General features: G+C 36.0%; 1 protein-coding gene across 1 annotated transcript in view; it reads right to left on the bottom strand.

Moving 5' to 3' along the window:
- The window catches only part of myo6a (myosin VIa), a 227,596-nt gene that overhangs the window by 98,807 nt on the left and 108,728 nt on the right, over window positions 1-20,061 (bottom strand). Inside the window, exons 13-18 of the mRNA XM_059355862.1 lie at window positions 18,659-18,816; window positions 17,147-17,238; window positions 14,896-14,968; window positions 11,110-11,237; window positions 10,009-10,104; window positions 8,883-9,053 (exon numbers count right to left, since the gene is read on the bottom strand). Of these exons, the coding sequence (XP_059211845.1) occupies window positions 8,883-9,053; window positions 10,009-10,104; window positions 11,110-11,237; window positions 14,896-14,968; window positions 17,147-17,238; window positions 18,659-18,816 (718 nt within the window). The remainder of the gene's footprint in view (window positions 1-8,882; window positions 9,054-10,008; window positions 10,105-11,109; window positions 11,238-14,895; window positions 14,969-17,146; window positions 17,239-18,658; window positions 18,817-20,061) is intronic.

The following is a 20,061-nucleotide window of genomic DNA, read 5'->3' as shown; positions in this document are numbered from 1 at the left end:
TCTTGCAAGTTGCTGTGGATAAAAGCATCTGCTAAATGACTAAATGTAAATATAAATGTCTTTAAAATGGTGGATTTGAATATTGTATTAATGTAAGATGATATTACTGCCCTACAAAGCAAAAACGCATCCATCCATTTTCCTCCGCTTATCCGGGGCCGGGTCGCGGGGGCAGTAGGATAAGCAGGGCATTCCAGACGTCCCTCTCATTTTTGGTAAAAAAATTTGTCATTATCATTTTCATGACATTCAAGGCATCCTTTGTTATGTGACAAAACATCTTATCTCAAATGTGTGTCGTTTTGGAGAAAGTCGTTTGTACAGTAACTGCAAAAAGCCCTAGTGAAACAAAGCAAGAGAACAGTAACATCCATTACTGTATACTTATTATGTTTTACCTAACAAAAAAATAACTGTGTTGCTGCGCAGTGAAGTTACTGTTTCCATGGTGAACACACACAGCTGATTTTGCGGCATCCTCACGAGACGGTTTTAACATTTGCAATTTCACCCTTAACACAAATTTTGTTTGAGATGGCACAAAGTCGGGGAAAGAAGATGGTTGAACTGGCGTTGAAAAGAAAAAAATTTGCTCTGTTGAATTGGAGATTAACTTGCCTATATTGCTTCAAAGAAAAGTTTTTTTTGCCGTATGGTGTATGGTGCCACGTTTTTGGTAAGTAATACAAAGCAAGAATACAGTAACTGCAAAATAGGGGTAAAATATAAAATTAAATATGAGGATTGGTATGTACAAAGAATAATCTAATATAAAGTAACAAAACAGCCAAATGTCCAATAATCTACCTACAACTACTTAGACTGGATGACAAGATAACTTTAAAGTCATTTTTCTCAGTTCTGCACACTGCGTAGTTACTGCATTTTTGCTGTGTAGGGCAGATTAGTCCCTGAAGGGGTCCCTTGACCTCTGACTTCAAGATATTTGGAAGAAAACGGGTTCTACTAGTCTTCTCTTTACAGACATGCCCACTTTATAATAATAAATATGCAAAGTAAAAACCATGTGCTTTTCTTAAGCATTATTTTTCACCTATTGTATGTGAATATTTCTGCATACAGTCTGTGAGCTGCATAAATCGGGTCTGACTGGAAAGCTAAGACTCTTGTGGATTCAATGAGCCCAATTTTATTCTTGTGAGATGATATTAGTCCTCAGAGGGGTCCCTTGACTTCTGACTTTGGATATCTGAAAGAAAACGGGTTCTATGGGTACCCACGAGTCTCTCCTTTACAGACATGCCCACTTTATGCTGATAACAAGCAGTTTGAGGCAGAAACTATCCCTTAAATGTGTTATTCTGTCCTCTTCTTTGTGAATCTTTGTGCATCCTGGGGTCACTAAACAGTCTCTGAGCTGCATAAATCAGGTCTGACTAGAAAGCTGAGACTATGTGTGTGTTTTGTGGGTATGGATGTGGATGTGTTTCTTTGAAGCAGAATAACATCCTGTTACCTGGTTTGTCTAAGGTGAGTCAGCTGAGGTGCGGAGCTTTACCACAACTGTTTATAAGGTTGAGTCTCATGATCATACGTCTGCAGCTGGACTCAGACCAGGGAAGAGGATCACGTCAGTCCAGTTCTGAGGTCTGTGCTCTGGCTGCCTGTCTGACATTTACACCCAAAGCACCAGTAACTCTCTTTTTTTCTCTCATGAACAGAGTACAGTAACTACTTTCTGTCCCCAGAGTCAGAACTAAACATGAAGATAGATAGAGGCATGATTTTTTGCAAGAACTTTTCTTTTTAGTAAAACTTAGGTAGGGAGTATGTGGCCTTACATAAAAGGGGAGGGGGGGGTATATAAAGGGGTTATTATTCTGCAAATTATTTAATGTTTGGTAGTTTTGAACAAGTGTGAAGTTGTTTAAGAGATTTTTTATTTTATTTTTTTAAATCCATAAAATCCAAAATATTGATGTATGGTGATTAGGGGTGTGACGATACTCTCAGCTCACGAGACGAGACACGATATTGGGTTCACGAGACGAGACGAGATTTTAAGAAAACTATAATGACAAAATATATGTTATTTAATATTATATTATTTAACCGAGTTGCATATGCATTTTGAAATGTTTTATTATAACTCTTTACTTGCATGATGTAGGCATGAGCTTTTAATAAACTTCTTCTTCCACAAATTGAAACTAAAACTAAAATTTATAAAAGTTAAAATAAGATAAATAAAAAAATAAAATCCCCCAGAGGGATTAATGAGACCCCGGAGGCGACGTTTGGTAATCGCTTAGCAACAGTTTCGACCATGATCACATACACGACGGATTAAACACAGGAGATGCAACTGTGGCCGCATCGCTAACTGCACAACATCAGCAGCTGATCAAAACAAAGCAGCATGGCTAATTATCATAAACATAGCATCTTTAATTAACCGGCATCTCTACTGTTCACAGAGTGTCTGGTGCTTGTTGTAAACAAACAGAGATCGCTAAGTGAACACCTCCTGCTGCAGCAGCACATACACACTGTACTGCTACAGAGCTAACTGTTAGCCTGTTAGCACATACACACTGTACTGCTACAGAGCTAACTGTTAGCCTGTTAGCAATTAGCAGACTCCGGCTCTGTAGCTGTAAGAGACTGAGCCGCTTAGATTCGTTCTTACTCTTTTTAACGAGCCTCTGCGACGTCATTCTGGCTGCTTCTCCTCCTCTTCTTTTCATTTTACTGCCCCCACAGGTCACAAATAGAAGTTTGATCTCACAAATCTCGTCACACCGCTATTGAGTCTCATTCCAAACTGAGGAACAATGGATCATACGGCCCAAAGCACTAGTAACTCTCTCCTTTTTTTCTCTCTCATGAACAGAGTACAGTAACTACTTTCTGTCCCCAGAGTCAGAACTAAACATGAAGAGGCAGTGTTCAGTCTCCATGAGCTATATGTCTTTTATTAAACTTTTATTAAATTGTATAATTTGATTATTTATTTATGACACTGCACTGCAACTTTTACTCCTGTACTTAACTTTTGGCCATTTTCCTCTCTCTTTTTTTTTTTCATTTGTTGATCATTTTGGCTGCAGGAACTTTTATTTTTAGTAAAACTTAGGTAGGGAGTATGTGGCCTTACATAAAAAACACTAATGCAATCAAATCAATTTTGTTTCTAATATTTGACATATCCAAGAGTCTAATCACCACCAAAACCCCAGTTCCCTACTGTTTTATATGGAAAATAATTCATTTTGTGCTGCAATTGTTTTAATGTTTGGTAGTTTTGAACAAGTCTGAAGTTGTTTAAGAGATTTATGAAATAAAAATCTGAAAAAAATATTGATGTATGGTGATTTAATAGCAGTTGTTAATGTTGTGGAAAAATAGTATTAGATTCTTGATATTTAAACAATAAACAGAGCACAAGAGCACAGTGAATTAAAATCATGTCTCATGAAAAAATGGGCAGACAAGCTTACTGAAGTTGATTTGCATGACAAGTATCTGAACTGGTTCCCAATCCACGTTTCTATTGTTCCTTTGAAGTTTTCTCTCACTACTTTGCAATATCTGGTTCCTGTATGCTAACTACATTAAGTAAATCACTTCATCGTGTAACTTCCTCCTGTTCTTTGATCATGTAAGACTGAAACTTTGTATATAAGGAAGAAAGTTTACTTTGTCGGGAGAGATTGCTGAGACTCTCTCCGTGTTCACGTCACTAAAGGCTTTGATTGGTCAAACCGGCTCATTGCATTTTTTTCAGAGAAACACTCAATATTTTGGGAAGAAACTGCATCTTCAATGTCCTTTAGGTGTTTTATATAAAGCAAAGACAAGAGGAGGAGGAGAGCCAGCAGGAGGAGGAGGCTATAGAAAAACACAGCAGGTAACAGAGCTCACAGGTAATAAGAACTCAATCTAGTTCAAATCCACTCTGAGAGGAACTCTGTGCTTCAATCCTCCAAAATAAAAGCCCCATGTTTCCCCGTGGCTACTACATGTATATTCCAACACTGCAGACATTCAAAGACTCCCACAGAGAAGTTATAAACATCCTGTCCAGTCCTGTGACCTGTTCACGGCGACTCCAAACGGTTTTGAATAATCAAATGTGAGCGAGCTGTATTTGAATCAGTCCGTGTGGAGAGCAAAACGAAGCCGACATTAGAGTGAATATCCCTCCAAAAACACTTTGCATTTCTTGTAAGAAAGCTGCTGTAGTTTATTATCATGTAGAATGAAATCTCCAGCAGCTTTTTTTTCTAGGAAATTGGACGCAAATCTCACCAAAGTGTGGGCTCGTATGAAAAGCTGCAGGAGTGGGAGTTCATTGTGAGCTACTCTTTGAATCCAGCAGGACTCGTTTCGCTAAATACAATACCCTCCTCCTCCTCTTCCTCCTCCTCTTCCTCTTTCTTAAATAAACATTGTGCAGGAAAACTCACACACAGAATATGCAGTATTTCATATTAATGTAAACTTCAAAGTGCACTGGATCTGACACGGTACAGTCTATACAGAGACGTATCACACATATAAATCACGTCTCCATGAAAGGATGAAATATATGTGTGTACATCAAAGATTCACTGTTCCTGTGAATATCATGAAACACTTCCAGCTGCCTGAACTGCACTACGCTCTCTGGCATGGACTCTGATAACAGAGCTGACCATCGCTCCCTCAGGTTATGTGCTTTTTATTTTAATTTGTGTTTGACTGAGTGAAGCAAATCGCTGTGGTTTTGTGCCTTTGGTTAGGTGACACATTAGAGCAAATATCAAGGTGAGATGCTGAGCTGGATGAGTCACAGCGGAGAAGAGTAAAAAAAAAAACTCCTATGCAACAAAGAAGATGATTCACGAGGAAAAACACAATTTTTTTGAGAAATAGCTCACAGATTCATTAGAAAAACTCACATATTTATGCGAAATAACTCACAAATGTACGAGAAAAAACTCACAAATTCACGATAAAAAACTGACGAAGTAACAAGAAAAAAACTGAGAAATTCATGGGAAAAGACTCACATATTTACGGGAAAAAACACCAATTTATGCAAAATAACTAATAAATTTACGGGGAAAAAACTCACAAATTCATGTGAAAAAATCAAGTAAACTTACAAGAAGAAACTCACAAATTCACGATAAAAAACTCAAATTCACAAGAAAAAAAAAAATGTAATACACACGAAAAAACTCACAAATTTACAAGAAAAAAAATCACAAATTTGTGAAAAAAACTCACAAATTCATATGAAAATATCATAAATTCATGAGAAAAAAACTCACAAATTCATGACAAAAGACACAAATTTACACATGGCTACTTAATATTCAACATGGCTACTTAATATTCACAGTTCCACATGGCTACTTAATATTCAACATGGCTACTTAATATTCACAGTTCCACATGGCTACTTAATATTCAACATGGCTACTTAATATTCACGGTTACACATGGCTACTTAATATTCATAGTTACTGTGATCATGGTGTCTGCAGGCATCAAAAACCCTCCTAATGTGTATATGATGCACCTGATGCAAGAAATGCCATACGTAAAATAAATGAGAGATATTATCTCGTGGATATGAGATAAACTGTTGGCCAACGATGCCCGGAAGTGGAAAAAAACTCACAAATTCATGTGAAAAAACTCAGTCCGGCATGGACTGATAAGAGTCGGTCATAGCTCTCTCGGGTTATGTGCTTTTTTTCTTTCTTTTTTTTTGAGTGAAGCCAAGCACTGTGGGTTTGTGCCTTTGGTGAGGTGACACATTAGAGCACATATCAAGGTGAGATGCTGAGCTGGATGAGTCACAGCGGAGTGAAACTGCATTAGAACAAAGAAGCTGCCGTCTCTGTTCTCTGGATGAAACTCTGAGAGAGAAGTGAACCTTCTGTACCGACGGAGAGAGACGTCGTGTTCCAGCTCCATGGAGTCACGTACCACTGGTTTATGGATTATTTTAGGCCAATAATATTGTTTTTTAGAGTTTAACAATATATCAGAATCACAATCAGAGTCTCTTTATCGTCATTGCACAATAAACTGAAGGAGAAGCTCTAAAAATCAATGCATTTTCTGCATAAAAAATAAAACTAAATAAAAGGTAGAAATACCTTAGCACACATTAGTGCACATCAAAATCACATTAATGAATGCAGAGTTCACTGAGAGAAGACTTCCTCAACAAACAAAGACAAACAGGACGAGCCAGAAACATAATTTGCATGACGGCAAAATATTGAAACCAAACCAAACCATCAAACCAAGCCCTGTCTGAAAGAGCTTCTCCTTCTCCTTTTCAACTGGACAGTAATGTAAATGGGCTTAGATAATAAAATCACCAAGGACTTTATGTACAATGGATTTGAGCTGTAATCAATGATTTGGTTTCTACACTGAAAAAAATTCAGTGCTTTTACTTTAAAATAGCAGTTTTTCATGTCGTGCATTACTAAATGATTGTTTGTTATTATGTGTCCTCAGTTTTGTCTGTAAATTGAATCATTCGTTCCAAGAAATATTCACTAAACCAGTTAATTGGTTTCATTAGTTGATATTTCCAAGTAAAACATAATTGAGGGACATCAGTGAATCTGCAATTTACTTGTGTATTTTCATAAAAAAAATAAGTGGTTCTATTAAATAAATATTACTTAGAAACAGCCTGAGTAAAGATTACAAACACTGTGTGGAAAAACCTAGCTTAGCCGAGCTTTTTTTAAGTAAATGTCACTCCAATTTATTGGTTATTAAGTATGATTGTTGTGATATATTTGTGTAGTATTTTGTTTATTTAGAATAAATATCTTTCTGGAATATACATGTACACTGTGCGCGATATGTCAACCTCTTCTATAAAAAGAACTCCAAATTCCTTCAACCATTATTAAATATAAATATGGTAATTTGATTATATTAAGTTATTAACTTAATTATTAATCAGTGTTCCAAATTGATAATTTAGTAACTTTATGAGACTGATTTAGGTGAATTGGCTTTATTTTTCTCAGTTTTTCTCTGAGTTTTGCCCCATTTTCGATGCGACTTAGAGTAAATTAAGTCATATCATTTGTTATGATGAATAATTATTTATGATAATTATCAAGTGTTTCTCAGGTTCATCCTTACATATTTGATATCCTTATGGGAGAGATAAGATTTATGTTAACGCTCTTTTTTTTCCACATTGACGCCCCGTGCAAGGTATCAGTTTTTCATAAAAGAGGGATCCTAAATTCCCAAAAGAGGTAAAGTAACTGTTTTTGTCAATGGAGTCTGGTGGCTTTGCAGAGAGAATAGAAAACAGCTTCAGTTTCTTGTCAAAAACAGGGTGAATACTGAAACTGATGCAGATTTTTTTGGGTGCCTAAGATATTTTTATCTGCTGCAGTTCTGCTCCAGCTACATCTGTTTAAGATGCACCTATGGGACCGTCATTCAGGTGAAGCTGAGCTCTGACAGCTTCATCCTGACCATGAGAACCAGTCTGTCAGATCTATATCCTGTCAGAAGGCCAGGACCAGCCCAGCGTTTCTCAGCCTCCATTAATCATTGATCCTCCATCAGCTGCTGTCATCAGTTCTGGCTCCACAACGTATACAGTAGATCAGCCGGAGCAGCTTCTCTGTCCTCAAAGTGTTTAGTTTTGGGCTCTTGTGTTTTGTTTTTCTTGCATACTTTCACACACTTTTATATATATATATATATTATATAAATCATATTATCATCAGCATAAATACTCATTTGCAATTCCTCCTCGTGAAAGATCATGTTGTGTGTGACTTTTCACAAATTTACAAAAATAATTCTCAAAGTTATGGGGAAAAAATAAAAAATGAACAAGAAAAAACCTCACAAATTAACGAGAAAAAATGAATGAATTCACAAGAAAAATATCACAAAGTCACAACCAAAAACTCACATATTCACAATCAAAAACTTACAAATTCACGACAAAAAAACTTGCAAAAAGACACGGAAAACCTCACAAATTCACGACCAAGAACACAGGGAAAAAAATCCTCAAATTTATAAAAAAAAAACCTCACAAATTCACGGGAAAAAACGTACAAGTTAACTGGAAAAAAAAGGAAAATTAACAAGAAAAACCCCAAATTTATGAGAAAAAACTCACAAATCCACAAGAAAAAACCTAATAATTCACAGGAAAAACTCACAAATTCATGAGAAAAAACTCACAAATTCATGAGAAAAAACTCACAAATTCACAACCAAGAACACAGAAAAAAACTCACAAATTCACGAGATAAAAAGGTACAAATTAACTGGAAAAAAAGGAAAATGAACAAGAAAAACCCAAAATTTATGAGAAAAAAAACTCACAAATTCACAAGAAAAAACTTACAAATTAATTGGAAAAAAGGACAATAAACAAGAAAAACTCACAAATCCACGAGAAAAAAACTAATAATTCACAAGGAAAACCTGAATTCATGAGAAAAAACTCACATTTGTTCACATAAATGGTAAATGGACTTGCACTTATATAACGCTTTTCTAGTCGCTTTCAACAACTCAAAGCGCTTTACGCTACAGACTGAGCTCATTCACCCTTTCACACACACATTCATACTGGTGGCAGAGGCGACCCTAAACGGTGCCACCTGCCACCATTGGGAATTCATTCACACACTGACGAAAGCAGCACCAGCAGTAATTTGAGGCTCAGTATCTTGCTTCTGACATGTAGCTGCCATGGTCAGGGATCGAACCACCAACCATCCGACCAGTGGGTGACCGTTCTACCAACTGGGCCACAGCCGGCCCATAAAGCTCAGAGTGGAGAAACCGAACCAGAGGAGGCACAGAGAGAGAAACACACTGCAGAGGAGGAATCGAGAACGTGACACAAAACTGACCTTAAACTTGTTTCCGACGCTGATGAAGCTGAGTTTTCCCGCCTTCTGCTTCATGTCTTTGCTGTTGTTGGAGTTCTCGAAGAGTTCCCGGACGAATCGGTCCTTGGACTCGCTGACTAGACACTCCAGAGACATGTGCAGGGCGTCGTTGTTCTTCTCCACAAACTTGGTCTGAGACAGAAAACATGTGCTGTCAGACTCCCACCACAGTGCACAGCTTCAAATTTGCAACCAAAAACTTAAAAAAATGTACGTGAAAAAACTCACAAATTCATGAGGAATAAAATAACAAATTCACAAGAAAAAAAAATCACAAATTCACGGGAAAAAACTCACAAATTCAGAAGAAAAGACTCAAAAATTCAGAAGAAAAGACTCATAAATTCATGGAAAAGATTCACAAATTCATGAGAAAAGACTCACAAATTCACAAGGAAAAAGATTCACAAATTCACAAGAAAAGACTCACAAATTCATGAGAAAAGACTCAAAAATTCATGAGGAAAAAAATCACAAATTCACCAGGAAAAAAACCTCACAAATTCACGTGAAAAAACTCACAAGTTCACTGGAAAAAAAATTCACAAATTCATAAGAAAAAGACTCACAAATTCATGAGAAAAGACTCACAAATTCACGAAAAAAGACTCACAAATTCATGAGAAAAGTCTCACAAATTCATGAGAAAAGTCTCACAAATTCATGAGAAAAGTCTCACAAATTCATGAGAAAAGACTCACAAATTCAGAAGAAAAGACTCACAAATTCACAAGAAAAAGACTCACAAATTCATGAGAAAAGTCTCACAAATTCAGAAGAAAAGACTCACAAATTCAGAAGAAAAGACTCACAAATTCACAAGAAAAAGACTCACAAATCCATGAGAAAAGTCTCACAAATTCAGAAGAAAAGACTCACAAATTCACAAGAAAAAGACTCACAAATTCATGAGAAAAGACTCACTAATTCACAAGGAAAAAGACTCACAAATTCACAAGAAAAAAGACTCACAAATACACAAAAAAATCACAAATTCACAAGAAAAAACTCACAAATTCACTATCAAAGAAAAATAAATGAATGAGTGATTGTGACATTAATTAGAGAGACATCTGGAGGAACTGACCGTCTCGTAGCACACGGCTCCTGCAAAGTGTCTGACGATAAATCCTTCATCATCCCTCACGTTCCTGTGGACGGCCAGCTTAGACTTCCTGGGTACCTGAGACACACACACACACACACACACACACGGTCAGTCACACACACCTAAACACCCGCTGCATATTTCCCATTTAAACGAGATGCTAATTCCCGTCCTGTCAATCACTCTGAGCTGGAGATGAGGATTAAGAGTCGATGTTAAGTCATTTGACACTGCTGAGACTTAACCTTTGACCCCACAAGGGACACTTTGGCACTTTAATTATTCATTATTTTTATCATTTTGGGTGCATTGATGTACCTGCAGGAGTGTTAGTAAACTCCTATAATAAGTCTAAATATACAGAGATTTAGTTTCTTAAGGACTAAACTGACCCTTTTAAACTACAAGAAAAAACTCAAAGATTCACAGGAAAAATTTACGCCAAAAAAATCATAAATTTACGAGAAAGAAAACATAAATGGAGAAGAAAAAAAACTCACAAATTAACATGAAAAAACTCAAATATATGAGAAAAAATGAAAAAAAATCACGAGAAAAAACTCACAAATTCACAAGAAAAAAAACTCACAAATTCACGCTAAAGAACTCACAAATTCATCAGGAAAAAAACTCACAAATTTACGAGAAAAAACAAAAACTTAGAAAAAAACTTTAAAAAATTCACTTTTAAACTACAAGAAAAAACTCAAAAATGAACATCAAAAAACTCAAATATGTTAGAAAAAAGCTCACAAATTCACAAGAAAAAACTAGTGACTGCCCGTCTGTGTATTTTTGATGAGCTTGTCATCTGTTTTTTAATGTTTTGCAGAAGACTGTAAAGGCTTATTTATCCTCAACATTAGATACATATATACAGATGGAGCCTTCTGTCTAAACTCTGCAGGCATTTTATCTGTATTTCTGCACGTTTTCTGCAGAGGAAACAGACGACTTCTATCATCTTTTTTAGCAGAATATCAAATAAACATTGCATTGATCAAATACGTCTTTCTGCATGCAGCTTCTCTCTGCCCCAGTCTGTCTGTGTGCAGCCTAACATATCTGAATTGGACTCACGGTGAGGCGGAAGTGGTTCTTGTGCTTGTTGTGCACCGTGTCGGTGAAGTGCTGGTCGCTGGGCTGAGGTAGGCGGTTCTCTTCGTCCAGGATGTCCAGGATGCCCACCAACTTAGCCTCCACCAGGTCTGAGAGGAGACAAACACGTGAGGAGCATGATTAAAATAAAATAAAAGCTGCTGGATCACCTGAAGCTGCCAGACAATTAAATCAAAGGAGGTGATGTGGACGATTAAAAATCTAATTAAAGTTAAATGGAACGGGAAGAGAAGAGCTTCTCCTCGACCTGACCTGCCTCACAGGGGGACTGACATTATTATTATCATTATTATTATTATTATTATTATTATTATTATTATAATCAGTACAGAACAGTGCATTTGGAACGTGCATTTGTGGTTTATTTGATCACAAGTTGAGGATCTTTGGTAGTAAATTGTATGGACCAACAATTGAATATTTAAGAAAACTACATTAAATAAAATGTGGCTGCAGTTTACAGGAACAGTGACAGCAAACAGGCCTCGAACAGAAAGCATTTTTGGCAAAACCATAATACCTATCATTGATCCGACTTCACTTTGAGCGTCCTGAGTTCTTCCTGAACGTCTACATATGTTTTTTTTCCTCCAGAAATATGAAAAAATAGCTTTGTTAGAGCGATCTAAAAAAACTGTTACATCTCCTTTTTTCAGAAATCTTCCTGCGTTTTTAATATGGGAGCCAATGAGGCTGTTGGTGGTGTTGGTGGATCATCTGTGTGTCCTACGCCCAAACTATAACTCTGACAGCTTTACCAGAGGATTGTGAGTGAGAAGACTAATTTTCCTACGTTTCTATGTATAAATTATTTCTGTAGAGTGGAATTTGCGGCCTGGAGCGCAGTTTTAAAATTTATTTTTTGACAGTTTTTTCTCTCCCTCTACACTCTGGCGATGATGTCACACACTGCGACACGAACATTCCGTGCAATACACACCCATTATAATCTCAGAATTTCTCCAAAAATGATCATGGTCATTGAACAGGGATTGATAAAAAAACTATATGACCTATCGAAACGTGGATTAATACACCGATACACAAGACTTGTGTCTGCTGTTTAAAGTTTAAATGGAGTCTCTAGGTGAAATTAAGCCGGAGAAGTAGACGTTTAAAAATCTCCAATTATTGTTCTTTTTCGCTCATTTTTTTCGGCCGTCCCATTCACTTCAATGCCCTCAATGATTCCCTGAGAAAATAAATAAAGGATGAATGAAATTTTAAGACATCCATCTACCTGAGGCCAGACGGGAACAAACCACCCAGACGAATGAAATGTTAAAAAAATAAATTGCCCTCTTTGTTTTCTGTGTTTTGGTGAAGTCACAATGATTTCCAATTAGTTTCTAATCTTTGTTTTAATTTCTGCTCGGCCTTGCATGCAGCCATGTATCTCCCGTCTGAACAAATTTAATTTTCTGCTACATCGAGTGTGATTTTTATGTTCTCTCTGGTGTTTGTGTGGACAGAGGACAACGGGAGCCCAAACAAACAAAAACATTTGACTAATGAACGCATTCGAGACGCTGAACAGCTCATTGTCTAAAGCATGGGTCTCAAACTGGCGGCCCGCGGGCCAATTGTGGCCCTAGTGACGATATTTTGTGGCCCCCACCTTGATATGAAATTTTAATGTGAGTTTTATATGAATGGCACTTTACCGTGTTGTGTGTGGAAGGTCCCTTTAATTACTTTTTTTGGTCATTGTGTCTTTTTTTTTTAATAGTGTTGTGTCTTTTTTGGTAATTTTGTGTATTTTTTGGTATTTTGTGTATTTTTTTAAAGTAATTTAGGGTTTTTTCTTGGTCATTTTGTGTCTTTTTTGTAATTTTGTGTTTTTTTGGGTCATTTTGTGTCTTTTTTTAAAGAAATTTAGTGTGTTTTCAGTCATTTTGTGTCTTTTTTTGCTCATTTTGTGTCTTTTTTTAGTAAATTTGTGTCCTTTCTTGGTCATTTTGTGTCTTTTTCTAATAATTTTGTGTCTTTTTTAGTAATTTTGTGTATTTTGTGTATTTTTTTAAAGCAATTTAGTTCAAATTCAGTTTTTTCTTGGTCATTTTGTGTCTTTTTTTGGTCATTTTGTGTCTTTTTGAAGTATTTTTTTAGTCATTTTGTGTCTTTTTTAGTCATTTTGTGTCTTTTTTATAGAAATTTAGTGTGTTTTCAGTCATTTTCAGCTCATTTTGTGTCTTTTTTGGTCATATTGTGTATTTTTTTTGGGTCATTTTGTGTCTTCTTAAAAAAAATGAGTGTGTTTTCAGTCATTTCGTGTCTTTTTTGTGTCATTTTGTGTCCTTTTTTAGTAATTTTGTGTCTTTTTTTGGTCATTTTGATACTGCCTACAGCGTAATTCTGTCCCTCCAGTCCGCTCCGCTGTAGTTAAACATCTAATATTGATGCCATTTCACGGAGCTGGACATCAGCAAACAGCATAATTAACCTGGTCCACCTCTGAGCCCCTCGCCTCCGTCTGCTGCCTGTTTATGAAGACACGTCTCCGTCAGGACAGGAGTTCAGCTGCTCTCTCTCTCTGGAGCTTCATCACTTCACCTCTTTACTGGGTCGGTCCGTGGAGCGGCGCCGAGGCTCGGGGTCGACCTCTGCAGCAGCCAGCAGCACATTAAGGCCAATAATGAGCCGCTCGGAGCTCTAAACACCACTTCTCCTCCTCCTGTACGGCTCCAGACCACTGGAGGAATATTACAACTCTCCAAAAGCTCAGCCACAGACTGAACAGCCTTTATCTGACACAGCAGATTACTCTCTGTATGCAGCACACAGCTCAAGTCCTGGCTGTAAAGGTTCAAGTCCCAAATCAAGATGTACAAGTCACACTTAAAGTACCAAGGAAACACAGACAAGGACGAGGCAGGACAGTCCTTCACCAAGTGCCAAGTTTATACCTGGAAGTCCAAAGTAAAGTCTCAAGTTGAGAACAGAAAGTGGAGAAGGTCATAAAAGACGAGTAACTTCTAAAGTTTAGACGGACGAGTAAAGCCCAGAGTCTGAAGTTAAGACGGAACAATAGAAAGTTCCCAGGTAAGACCTTCATCAACTGCCATGTCTTTTTTGTCATTTTGTGTCTTTTTTTTAGTAATTTTGTGGTTTTTTTTTGTCATTTTGTGTCTTTTTTGTCATTGTGTGTCTTTTTTTAGTCATTTTGTGTCTATTTTTTTTAATTAATTTTGTCTGTTTTTGTAATTTTTTGTGTTTTTTGGTCATTTTGTGTCTTTTTCGTAGTTTTGTGTCTTTTTTGTAATTTTTGGTCATTTTGTGTCCTTTTTTGTAATTTTGTGTCTTTATTTCGTAATTTTGTTCCTTTTTTGTCATTTTGTGTCTTTTTTTTGTAATTTTGTGTCTTTATTTTGGTTATTTTTTGTCTTTTTTTTGTCATTTTGTGTCTTTCTTTAGTCATTTCGTGTCTTTTTTGGTCATTTTGTGTCTTTATTGTCATTGTGTGTCTTTTTTTGTCATTTTGTCTTTTTTGTCATTTTTTGTCTTTTTTGTCATTTTGTGTCTTTTTTTAGTCATTTTGTGTCTTTTTTTGGTCATTTTGATCCTGCCTCCAGCGGCCTCCAGGTAATTAGAGTTTGAGACCCCTGATCTACATCGAGGGTGAAAATATGAACCATCAGAGACACAAACCAAATAAATAAACAAACACTCTCTGCAGATAAACTCAGTGAACTCAGCAGCAGGAAGGTGGATCTGCTCTGAATGCAGAGTGCTGAGGCGTCTTCTCACCTATGCAGTCCTGGTTGTCGACGTAGTGGACCTCGTTGACTCCCAGCCCCTCCCTCTGGTACAGCTCTTGCTCCTGGAATGCAAACGAGACATTTTCTAATGAGAATCCATAACGAGGGTCGTACAGCGTCCGTCTAATGAGCAGGAGGACGACTCTGGGGTTCCTCCTGGAGGCCGTTCGGGCCCCCTAACACTCTTTCTGCTGCTGCACTTTCATGCAAAATGAACATTTTTAAGGATTTAATGCTGGTTGACAGATGTTTGGATGGCAAATGATGAGCTCAAAGGTCAAATTAAACGCCTCGTATTGTTACCAGATGATCAAAATAAATGCAAAATATAGCTTTTTTCTGCTTAGTTTTAATGATGCTTCTTTTATTAAGAAGTTCAAACAGCTTTGTCTTGATTATAATCTGTTTCTGATCTAAAATGTTGTGTTTTTTTTCTGCAGCTGAACTTTAATTAATGAACAGTGACACTTCAGACCTCTGAGCAGCTTTTCTGTCTCAATTTATTTAGTCACAAGGAAACAAAAACTCCAAACGAGAGACCAAGGTCTCCAGTTTTAACACTCGAGAGCTTTTAGTTGGTTATGTGAAGAGAAATTATATGTGCAGCTTCATTATTTGTGGAGTTTTGGAACAGTTTTAGTGTGGAAATGTTTCATCCCAACATGAGACACAAAGTTTACTGCAGCAGAAACTTTCTGCTTCATGTTTCTGCAGCTGCAAACACATTAAACCTCTGAAGAAGAAGATTTTGGTTCAAATTTGTCAACTTCCTATGCATTATATATATATATATATATATAAATGGTTTAAATCTGCTGTTTTTGGTTGTTATTCAATTTTTATTTTTTATTGTATCCCTAAAAAAAAATCTATAAAACTATGTAAAAAAAATAACAATGATGCTGATAAGTTAAATAACTGCATATTAAAATAATGAAAAATAAAGAGAAAGAGAAGGCGGAAAAGTCTAAATAAATAAGGGCTTTGAGAATGAAAAAGAGTCAGTCTGGGACAGAAAAGTGAGACTATTTTATCCTTTTTTTCGTTTTTCTTTCCGACATAAACAGTAATCATCATCAGAGACTTGTGGACGGAGCTCCTCTCCTTTAAAAGTGATTAAAAGTTCAGCTTTTATACTTCGACGTGTCTCACAAACCAGCACTTACATTCAAAAAACAACATTGAAGAAACCTGCAATTTGAGAAAAAGCCTCCTGCTCTTAGAATAAATGAGTGTTTACGATAAGAGAAGCTCTTATATGAACTCATGAGTCACCTGTTGGTATTAACCCATAGGAACCTATGGTGACACCCGTGTAACAAACACTTTAAATTTTCTAGAATCTCCCATATTCAGCTTTATGCTTCACATTAACTCATTAAATCCCTCAGCAAGACTTCTCCATAATATGTGTGTGTCACTGGAAACAGAAATGTGAAAAAGTTTGTTGTTTACAAGACTAAGTTTAAACCCATTTAACAATTATAATCTGTTAATAAGATGTCCTGTATTCTGTCCATATTTCCTAAAAAAATTAAAGTCACAATTTTGATGTATGTTATGGAGATGCAAATGGTGTTTTGCAATTGTTTTTAATTCATTATTGATGTATTATTATTATTATCAAAAAACACAGATAAAACACAAAAAAATTTAAAAAAAAGATAAAAACACATAAATTACAAAAAACACACAAATAACACAAAAAACACGGATAAAACACAGATTAAAAACACACAAAAAATTATAATAAACACACAAAAAGACACAAATTGACCACAAAATTATCAAAAAAGACACAAAAGGACCAAAAAAAGACACTAAATTACCAAAAAAAGACACTAAATTACCAAAAAGACACAAAATTACCCTAAAAGACACAAAATTACCCAAAAAAGAAACAAAATCACAAAAAAACGACACAAAATGACTAAAAACAGACACAAAATGACAAAAAAAAGACACAAAATGACTAAAGAAAGGAAACAAAATGACCAAAAAAGACACAAATTGACCACAAAATGATCAAAAAAAGACACAAATTGACCAAAAAAACACACAAAATGACCAAAAAAAGACATTAAGTGACCAAAAAGACAAACACATTAACACATGAACACTTTAACACAGTGGAGACAGAGCTGACTTCTAAAATGATTTGGCGACCCCCAGAAATCATCTCGCGACCCCAATTGGGGCCGGGACCCCAGGTTGAGAACAGCTGTGTGTTTGGTTCTCACCTCTTTGAGGATTCTCTCGTTGAAGAACTGCTGCAGCTTCTCGTTGCAGTAGTTGATGCAGAACTGCTCGAAGCTGTTGTGTTCAAAGTATTCTAGAGGAGGAGAAACAGCAGCAGAGAGTCAGAGGAGTCTAGATTATTATATTTAATGTGTGTTTTTGTTCCTGAGGAAAGAGAATTAAAAAGTCAGAGATTAATAAAACTGTGTGAGTGTTTGAAGAAGCCTTGAAAACGTTCAGATTCTCATTCTGAAGATGTTTTCTGAGTGTTTTCTTGTTGCTTGTTCAACAATAAAAAGGTTTTTATGAGTGTTTTTTTACTGGAAATGTGGCCCTGAAGTCTGATACTTTATTATCTGAATGTTGATTTAATGTATTATACAGATGAGGACATGAGTCATGATGCAGTTTGGGAATAAAGTCAAAATGATGAGAATAAAGTCACTTTTTGTAAAAATGTTCACAGATTCATTTAGTCATCAGAGGAACAGTTCCTGCAGCTACAAGCTGATTTTAAGCAATAAAATGATCAATAATCTCAATACTTAAGGTTCAGTAGAACTAAAATCCCCTGACACATGAATAAGATATTCTTGGTAGAAGCTGCTACAACTATTGTTTTATAATAATCTGCTTTTATGTCATTTATGTGAATTTTTCAGACATATATTAGACGTATTGAGGAAAACTCAAACAGTGACTTTATTCTCCACATTCTGACTTTTTTCTCTAAGTGCAAGATGTTGCTTTTTTTCCTCCTCTCACTATTTTTTTGGCCCTAATCTACAGAAGAGGATCAGAGCCAGGTAGGAGAAGAAAATATGTCATTATGCACTTTGAGAAAAACGTTGAAATGTAGAGAAATAGTCACTTTTTGTGTTGGTAAAGTTGTAAAGATGTTCAGTCATCAGATGAACTTTGTTTTCTATCCGAACAGTTACTGCAGACTGCGTAAAAATGATCAATAATCTCAATATTTAAGGTTCAGTAGGACTAAAATGCCCTGACAAATAAATGAGATATTGTTGGTAGAAGCAACTAAAATCTGCTTTTATGTCATTTATGTGAATTTTTCGGACATATATTAGACGTATTGAGGAAATCTCAAAAAGTGACTTCATTCTCCACATTCTGACTTTTTTCTCAAAGTGCTTAATAATTATTATTATTACACATATATTGCACATACGTATGTTCTCCAATTTACTGCCACTTTAACATGTTTGCACCACCAGTTTATTAGTTTGGTCTTGGTTGTTTGTTTGTTTGAATTTTTATTTGATACTATTTTTTTTTTTTTATCTTTATTCTATTTCTATTTCATTTTTATTATTATATTTTATCGCCTGATCTGTTTTACTTTGTACTTGTGCTGCTGCAACACTTGGATTTCCCCCAGAGGGGATCAATAAAGGAATATTTCATCTTAATGATTATTAATATTATTATTTCCTCCTATGTGTCCCTGATCCTCCTCTGTGTTATTTAGATTTTTAGTTGCTATGGATACGGACCGAAGCCGGCGATGTCGAGGACTCCGATGAAGTTGGCGGAGGAGTCGAAGGGGAAGCACTGGTTGACTCTGGTCACCACGTGGTCGAACAGGCGGCTGTAGACGGCCTTCGCCAGGGCGTCACGGGCGTTGTTGGCCTGCTCCACCTTCAGGGGGACCCTGCAGAAAACACACACACACACACACACAGGGGTAAAAAATAACTCCAGGGTCAGAAATATATAATGTGTCCTGGTGATTTACAGAGTTTCTGAGTGAAATGCATCTAATAAATGGAACCTGGTCTCACAGAAATCCCGTGGCTATTCCATGGATATTTGTTCCTATTGGTTTGTTCCAAGTCACGTGACTTTCAAGGTCCCGGCGGTCAGAACAAAAAACATGGCGGACAGTTCTCTCATTTTTAGTGAAAAAATCAATATTTTGACTTAGTTTCTGCATAAAAATGGATTTTGATCACATTTCTAGTGAGAAATATATGTTTTATTTTCTAAATATTCACTCAGTGAATGTACATAATCACTTTGTATGTTGGAATAGCCACGGGATATGACTGGCATTAACTTGCATTGTAGCAAAATCCGTGTCAGTTTCACGGAAATTTGAGTGATTGCGTGGCTATTCCACGGATTTTGAGTTAAGCGAAATCCGTGGCTATTTCACAGATTCCTGTGAGACCATGTTGAATAAGTGTGTCCTTTTTGTGTTGATTTCAAAGAATGAGGGGAACTTTAATCTGTTAAAGTCTGAAACCTTTAATAAACTTTAACTGGACGTCCAGTAGTTTATTATTGAGATATAATAGTTTGTTTCTGAGAGAAAATCAGAATCAGAAATATTAAACTCGCTTCCTCTCCAGTTACTCCAACAAGAAAAAGAAGAAAATATGCATGTATATAAAAATAGTTGAAATCTCCATGAAAAAATAAATCAATTAAAAAAAAGTTATTACTTGGAATTCATTGAATTATTTTTAGTTAATAAAACAATAAAAAAGGGTCCAAAAGCGTGTCAATTTATTGATAATAACCAAAATCATTACCAATAAAACCATGTTAGATGTCTAGATATCAGCTCTTAAATTAAACTCTTATCAGCTATTGTTGTTGTTATCATTATATTTGTCCAAACAAATGTACCTTTAGTTGAACCAGACATTAAAATGAACAATTAATTGAAGAAAACAAGGCTGGTCTGATCATTTTCTCCATGACTGTATAAATATTTTGCATTTAGCATTAATAACAACAGAGGCTCCTCTTCTATTTGAGTCTTTTTTGGACTTTCTATAATCCAAATTAAAGTTGAAGTGGGGCTGATATCTACCGCGGGTCATAAATAAACCATTAAAGTGTGTAAAAGTGATGAGTGAGCTCAGCCTCTTATTGCTCTCTGCAGATTAAT

The sequence above is a fragment of the Centropristis striata genome, chromosome 18 (genome assembly GCF_030273125.1).
Source record: "Centropristis striata isolate RG_2023a ecotype Rhode Island chromosome 18, C.striata_1.0, whole genome shotgun sequence".
NCBI lineage: Eukaryota > Metazoa > Chordata > Actinopteri > Perciformes > Serranidae > Centropristis > Centropristis striata.
This window is presented reverse-complemented; position numbering and strand designations above follow the sequence as displayed.